The sequence below is a fragment of the Humulus lupulus genome, chromosome 1 (genome assembly GCF_963169125.1).
Source record: "Humulus lupulus chromosome 1, drHumLupu1.1, whole genome shotgun sequence".
In the NCBI taxonomy this organism is placed as follows: Eukaryota; Viridiplantae; Streptophyta; class Magnoliopsida; order Rosales; family Cannabaceae; genus Humulus; species Humulus lupulus.
The window spans coordinates 125,152,777-125,161,286 of NC_084793.1; the positions used below are offsets into that span (position 1 = coordinate 125,152,777).

General features: G+C 36.5%; 1 protein-coding gene across 1 annotated transcript; it reads right to left on the reverse strand.

Moving 5' to 3' along the window:
• Positions 1-5,268: 5,268 nt before the first annotated feature.
• LOC133821348 (uncharacterized) lies at positions 5,269-6,171 on the reverse strand. The gene has a single exon (XM_062253699.1). The coding sequence runs from the start codon at positions 6,169-6,171 to the stop codon at positions 5,269-5,271; it is 903 nt and encodes a 300-aa protein (XP_062109683.1).
• Between the last annotated feature and the right edge of the window lie 2,339 nt (positions 6,172-8,510).

Sequence of the window (8,510 nt, forward strand, 5' to 3'; positions counted from 1 at the left end):
TACGATACTTCACCAAGTACCACGAAAAAAAACTTCCAGGTCGACCGCCCTATTGTTGATAGGCGATCTGGGTGACCAACCTATAAGAGACTTGGCTAGGAGTCTCCCTACCAATGCCTTTTTTGTTTTTTTCTTTTGCATTTTTGGAACATATGTTGAACAAATATCCTAGAAAAATTTGAGCTTGCTTAGTACTTAGGGTCATGTCCTCATTGCTTGTGTATACCCCGATCGGTATGTACTATATGCCCCCAAGTGATCATGGGTTTAAAAGCCTTGGTCACTTTCTACTTGACCATGTCTTGCTTCGATCGTTTAGACACATAGTACTATCCTTTTCACCCAATGATGCAAGCAGCAAATGCTTGTCCCTCATTGGTAGTCAGGTGATGGTTTCATACTTAGTAGTAATGATACCTATACACAGATGCAGATTGTGTAGCAAGTGTCAATCACGATTCACATAATCTCTCGTGTACTCGTTATAATGATCGTAGACATAAGTGTCTAAGTTACTCAAATAAATATTTAATAAAAGTAACAAGTATTTAAAAGAAAATATCTTTAAAATATGATATCTTAATTCTAATATTTTAATTTATTAAAATATTTCAAATTAATTTGTTAGCTTATTTTCAAATTTGAATTTGAATCTTTGTAGAAAATATTTAATAATTTAAATCTCAAACAACAAAAATTTCTTATTTAAAAAACATTTTTAAATGGTAAAATAAATCTGATAGTTTTCGCTTTGTTATAAATAATCAATTTCATATTTAAATTTCTTTAATTTAAAAAAAAAAAAAATTCAGGATGAACAGTGTCACGGGTATAGTTCAGCGTGTGTGGGTGGCTGGGTAGATGCGCGCGCAGGGGGATGTGCGCAGGGGGTAGGGGATGCGCGCAAGTGTGCACGAGCAGGGAGGGTGATGCAGGCATGGGCACGCGACTCGCAGCTAGGCAAAAAAAATTCGAAATTTTTTTTTGTGCAATTTTTCAATCCAAAAATGTTTTCTAATTAATTTTTACCATGTTTTACACAAAATAAAGCATTTATAAAAATTAATGGCATAGAAAACATAATAAAATAACCTAAAATTGCTAATAATCACATAAAATTCAATATGCTTCATAAAAACATGAAATCCATCCAATTACTCAACACATCAAATAATTCAATTTTTAACAAGTTCATGCATGAAAATAAGATTACCAAAGGCTCTGATACCAGTTGTTAGGAAAACTTATACAAGATCTTTTTTATTTTCATGTAGATCTTATATTAAACAAATTAATATAAAATAACCTAAAAAATATTTCTAAAATTGAATTCAAACAGAAATAATGATAAGAACACTTACATTATACGCAGTGGAATGAATGAGTCACTCCTTTAGTTTCTCTAACCCTTGTATCCTTTCTGTTGTAGAGTATTACCAAAAAATTGAACCTTTCTTCAATTTTTTTCACAGCCTTCCAAAGTATCCTTAGAATCACCTAGACTAGGGTGGGCAATTCTCAACGCATGAGAAAGATACAGAGAGAAGAAGAGAAAAGAATAACGAGGCTTAGAAAATGACTTATGCTTGTAGAGAGAATCTAAAACCTGCTAGATCTTCTGATCTTCCTAGAAACAAGTGTGTTTTCAACTCTCACTTAGCACTCATTTTATAGACTCAATCAGGAAATTTAATTTGATTAAAAAATCAATAAAATAATAGATAATATCAGCCCTAGGTCGAAATTATCATGGGTTTTAGGCCTGAGAAAATTCCCACTTAATTATAAGCCCGTTGGACTTAAAATCAAGGCATGTATTATTATTATTTTTTGATGAAAAGGAAAATATATTGAACCTCAACAAAATAAGTGCAAACCAAGCTCACAGGGAGCACCAACAGTCAAAACAAATTACAAGTGACAAATAAACTCTAACACAACCTTCTCTTTTTTCCCAAATTTCTTCCTAGAAAGGCTTCACAATCTAGCTTTCAGGCAAGATTTAATCAAGTGATCAACTCTAGAAACTGACAAAGCAGAATAGCTAAAAATACAAGAGTTACGATTAAGCCAAATAAAATAGATTGATGCAGCAAGAGCTGGTGCTGCAACTTTTTTCACTAGACCTTTCGATCTCCCAACCAGCCATGAGGTCCATTCATCGAATTTGGAAGGCCAAATGTCTTCTCCCAGCCAAGATGCAACCCTGTGCAGAATTTGTTGAGAGTAGACATAGTCAAAAAATAAATGGGCATGAGTCTCCAGCTCAAGCTCACAAACAAGGCACAAAGAAGAGCCAAGACGAATATGGCATTGCACAAGTTTATCCCGAGTAAGCAGATGACAGAGGATAGATTGCCATAAAATAAACCTGTGCTTAGGAATAGAGAGATTACACCAAAAAACATTAGCAAAGTTAACCCTCTCCTGTTTCAGCAACTTATTATATAGAAAACTCAGATTTAGTTTCCTGTTGGAAACCGCAGCCTCAAGATCAGCAAGAGATAAGAAAGATTTCATATTAACTAACTTCCTCCAATACCAGCTCACATCAGCCTTGAGATTGTACTCCCAATAGTTTTTCCCTTTGAGATAGAGAGCATCAACCCATTTCACCCAGAGAAGATCTTGCTTGGAGGAAAGAGCCCAAACATACTTGGCTAACAACACTTTGTTCCGTTTGGACCCTTCCTTAAACCCAATGCCTCCAAAACGTTTTGGTAAACAAACATGGTCCCAAGCAGTAAAATGCAGTTTGCTTCTGTTGTCTTTAGAACCCCATAAAAAATTTATGCACAGTTGGTCTATCTCACGAGTGACACTCTGGGGAAGAAGAAAGATGCTCATCCAGTTAGATCTGATGCCTAACAACATTGAATGTATAAGCTGGGCTCGACCAATGAAAGAAAGATGACGGCTGGACCACGAGTGAAGCCGAAGTTTAATCTTTTTAATTATTACACCACAGTCTCCAGCCTTCTATTTAGTAGGGTGGAGAGGGATCCTAAGATATCATAGGGCAAACGCACCTTCAGCAAATTTTAGATTGTCCAAAATGCTCCGCGAATCCTCTTCTTTCAAACCACCAAAATAAACATGAGATTTAGTCATATTAGTTGAAAGACCAAACGCTTGACTAAAGGAAGTGAAACTCTCTTGGAGAATTTGGACCGATCTGGGAGACCCCTTACAAAAGAGCACAAGGTCATCTTCTAAACAAAGACTAACAAGATTCAACTTTTGACAATGAGGATGAAATCTAAAATCCTTTTTATGAGAAGCTTGAATAAGGAGTCTAGTGAGGTATTCCATGACTAACACAAACAGCAAGGGTGATACAGGGTCCCCTTGTCTTAATCCTTTCCTACCAAGAAAACTCCCTTGTAATCTACCATTCATCAATATAGAGTAAGACGTACCCTTTAAACATACCATAATCCAGTGTATAAAACGGCTGGGAAAATAGTAAGCTCTCAAAATGTCCTCCAAAAATTTCCAATCAATGGTATCATATGCCTTGCTAAGATCGATCTTCATCACACACCGATGGGAAATATTTTTCCAATTGTGGCCTTTAATAATATCCTGGAAAATGAGTATATTGTGAGCCAACAAATGATTTTTGACAAAAGCTCCTTGATTTTGATTTATTAATAGAGGAAGCACCCTAGCCAGTCTCATACAGAGCATTTTCGAAATACACTTGTAAAGCGTATTACAACACGCTATCGGTCTATACTCCACTGCCTTAGTAGGAGTCTTTACTTTAAGAATAAGCGAGAGGCTTGTATTATTTATTTCGGCTGGAAGAACACCATGATAAAAAAAACCCCAATATTGCAGTAGCAATTTCATCTCCTAAGTCTTTCCACATAACTTTAAAGAAGCCCGAACCATACCCATCAAGACCCGGGCTTTTGATAAAGTTAATACTGAAAAGAGCTAATTCCACATCCTTCTTAGTAAATGGTTTCAGAAAACTCAGTTGATGATCCAGAGTCAAAGTACCACCATGTATAAAGTAATCTTTCTGAATAGGAGAAGAGGCCGAACTAGGATTGCCCATGACGCTGTGAAAATGATTCATAAAATGAGCAACTACATCCTCAAATTCATCATTTAGTTGACCTGTATCATCCAAAAAAGAGGGGATCCGATTAGCAGCTTTCCTCTGTTTCAGACAAGCATGAAAATAGGCTGTATTTTCGTCACCGAAACAAAACCAGGTAATCTTGCTTCTTTGCCGAAGAAAACTTTCATAGAGTCTAGATTGGCAAGTAAAAACCTCACAAGCAGACCTTTCTGCACGTTGAAGCTCAGTGGAATGAGGGTCCTTTTGAAGATTATATTGAGCAGATTGATAGTGATCCTTAGCTACTGAATAATTGTAAACGACATCACCAACCTCCCTTTTATTGAACTGGCGAAGAACATGCTTAAGCCTAACCAATTTCCTTAGAATTCGCTCTAATCGATGGGCATGTAAAGTCTTAGACCAGCTATGCAGCACAATGTCTTTGAACTCAGCATGCTCAGACCACATGTTATAAAATCTAAATGGTTTAATCCCTGAAAACAAAGCTTGCATGGACTTAATGATGCAGTAACAATGATTAGATAAAACATCCCAATTAGTAAAGGCTTCATACTGAGGAAATAGATCCATCCAATCTTCATTTTTGAAAATTACGTCCAATTTGGAAAAAAAATTGGGCCTCAGCTTCTTGTTTATTCGACCAAGTATAATGGGAACCACTAGTGCGCAATTCATCTGCCATACCAAGAGCCCTCCACCTCTGAGCATCTTCCATTTCCAATTCAGTAATTGCACGCCCACCAAGACAATCGTCAAAATCAAAAGTTGTATTAAAATCCCCAGCCAATAGCCACGGTTTAACTGGAAAATGCATAACAGCCCAAGCTTGCTATAAATGATGTCGCACCTCTATCGTATTCCTCCCATACATGAAAGACAAACAGAATTCTTTGCCTGTGCCTAAAGCTTTCACTCAATAGTGAATAAAATGATTACTTTCCTAAAGCACCTCAACAGACACTAGACTAGATTGCCAAACCAGAAGAATCCTACCTTCAATAGCCAAACCAGTATAATAATTCCAGCCAACAAAAACATTTGTCATCATCTCCTCAATTTTATAACCCCGAAGCTTGGTTTCAAGAAACACCCCTAAACCAATTTTATTTAAACAGCAAAAAATAAGAAGGGATCTCTGTTTATCCCTTTTTTTTAGGCCCCTTACATTCCAGTTAAGTATGTTGCAATCCTCCATTGAAAATATTTGTTGTAGATAGTCCCAAATTCGTGACCTCCATTATCCGATCTTGCAAAGCACTATATGAATTCTTCATCAAATTCTGAGTTGCTGGTGCAGACTGTTTAACTCCCCCTAAACGTTTAGGAGTAATCCAATCTGAATCCTGCCCAGGTTTTGTAACACATACCTCCTTTGCAGCAAATTTCTGAGTATCATCTAAGATTAAATCACTGTCAGTTTCCTTTGGACATGAGTCAGTAGGGGGTTCAACAATGGTCTGACCTATCATATCTTCTGATTGCTTTGGCCCTTGCTTCATTTCTTTTTTCCTCCACACAGCTCCTTGTTTTCGATTACAATTCGTTGCAGGATGACCTAGAATTTTACAGCCTTGACACTGAGTAGGCAGCCATTCATATTCCAGAAGACGTTCCATCAATTGGCCTCTCTCATTAAGGAAACTAATAGTTTTAGGAACATTATCTGAAATCTCCACCTCTACTAAAACTCTTGCAAATTTCACCATTGATCTGTCTTTGGTAAGCATATCAACCAGCATAGGTTTGCCAATGGTACTAACAAGGGCACTCAAACACTTAACTCCCCAATATTGCAATCCAAGACCAGGCAACCTAACCCAAACAGGAACAGATTTCACTAACCTCATTGTGTCAAATTCAGTAGACCATAGCCTCAGAATTACTGGCTTCCTATCATAGCGCACGACTCCAGCTTCCAAAATCATATCACGCATGGCTTCATCCCTAAATTTCACAAGGGTATAGCCGGCGTTCATTCGAGCTATCCTTTCAATACCCAGTTTTCCCCATAGTTTATTTATAAATCCTTCAAATACTACAAATGGGGGGTTGGCGCCAAGGACAATACAAACCATTGCTGAATTTCAGAAAGAAGCTTCCACTTCTATCTCCTCCACATCCACCTAAGCAATCAATTTACAATCTCGCAACAATGGTTCCTCATAATTCAGGCGAGTTCCACCCTGGTGAGGCATCGCTGCTCGAAATTGGGACCATTTTTCCTTAGCCAAGTTTTGAAAATCGCTCGCATTAGCATCCTCCTAACTCCATTTCAAATTAGAGCACTTAGTACCACGTTTTACCTCATACGCTGCTGATGATAGGTTTTCCCCAATCTCAAGAAATTTCGCCACTGAATCCTTGAAAATCTCCTCCATAACAATCGGTGGCTCATCCTCAACACCAATCAAACCCTCCTCGTTAGAGAGCTTGGCTGAAGAGATCTCAGTCACAGAAGAACAAATGTCAGGCTTCTGATTCAATTTCTTGCGTCTCGCCATGAAGAGAACCAGAAAGAAAATCGCACGCCAACAAAAAAATAATTCGCATGTATTATTTTCTATTGATTAATTAATTAAATAATTATTCAACTCCTTTATCAAATTAATTATTTATAATTTGAAACTTGATTTTAAACTATTTATTAATTTACACACTAATTTATCTTAATTAATAAATCTGCCCTAATTTCTCTTTTTTTCTATAAATTACATAACTCTGTGAAACTATCCAAAATTCACCTAGTCAACTTTGATAATTATAATTGATAATTAAATCAATTAATGGAGACTATCTAGATGTTTTTATCCAAGGTATATTGGGGACCATGGGCCTATGAAATCAAGCTTCAATAAGTTATCATAAATATAACAAATAAATTTACTAACTTATTAATTCCTCGTGACTCCAATAAAGACTCAGAATTGCACTCTTGAATTCATAGAACGCTCTATAAGCAATACAGATACGTTATTAGTTATCCATTGTTACAACCATAATTGTCACTCAATTCTCTATAGACGGTCTACAATGAGAAGGGACTAAAATACCATTTTACCCCTCATTGTATTTTATCCTTAAAACACTTAGTTCCTTGTAAATGATATTTCAGTAAACTAATCTTAATTACTGAAATGAAATCTCTATCATTTAGCACCTTGAACCAAACTAAAAGGAAACCATCGTTTCATTTCTTCATCAGAAGCTATAGATATTCATATCTATGATTAACAGTCCCACTCAATTATACTACCGAGTTCCCAAGATGTAAGTATGGGCTAGTCCGTAGGGTAAGCTGGTAGCGAACAAGTCAAAGAACTCAATTGAGATTGGATTGACCTATTGTCAACTATATGATATGACAAAAATAGATAATAATGGTATCTTTACTGTGACAGTCAAAATCCCATGATTCGTAAGGGGAAAGACCGGGAAAAAGCTGTGCAATCCCACACCGCCTGGGGAAGGTCAAGTATGATGATTCTAAGACTGTGTAGGTATGGGAATACACAGTTGAAGATGGCTTAAATGGATTGATGGGTACTACCTATATCAACAAGATGCATCTTCTTTTCGGTAGCCCACCACTTGAGAACTCCAAAGTTAAGCGTGCATGACCTGGAGTAATCTCAAGATGGGTGACCTCTTGGGAAGTTTTCCCGGGAAGCGTGCGAGTGAGGAAAAAACACGCTGAAAAGACTCGTGTTGGTTTGTAGGGCCAGTCGTCATTCCAGGAAGCAGCCATAGTGACATGGAGCGTTACATTTACTTATCCTATCTATTGTCAATATCAGTCCGGTCCGATGTAACAAATACATCCAATCTTATCTACTTTGCAAATGTTCTGGAAAGAACATAACACTACAATGTGTAAGTAGATCATATCGTAGATTGGCAAGTCAATGTAAATCTTGTGCACTGACTAATCTTAGGATTAACTTATTTTGAACATATAATCATATTTATATTCCACTGTGATTACGTCACTATAAATATGATTAGCTATATGCTCGGGATTTAATAGAAGTTTATATTACACAAATAATCAAGAAAATAAAACATGTGAGAAAAGTGATTGACCAAGTCAAAAAATGATTTCTATTCTTTTATTGATAATAAATGAGATTATAAAGAAATTGGATTTTAATTAGGGCATAAAACCCCAACAAACTCCCACTTGCACTAATTGAAAGTAATTCCTTAATTCTACCAATCCCATTTCTTTGATATGCTTATCAAATGTAGCTTTTGGTAGTGTATTTGTAAATGGATCTGCAAGATTGTCTTCAGATGCAATCTTCATAAACCTCACATCTCCCCTGGCCACATATTCTCAAATAATGTGATACTTCCTTTCTATATGCTTACTCCTCTTATGACTTCGAGGTTCTTTTGAGTTGGCTATCACTCCTGT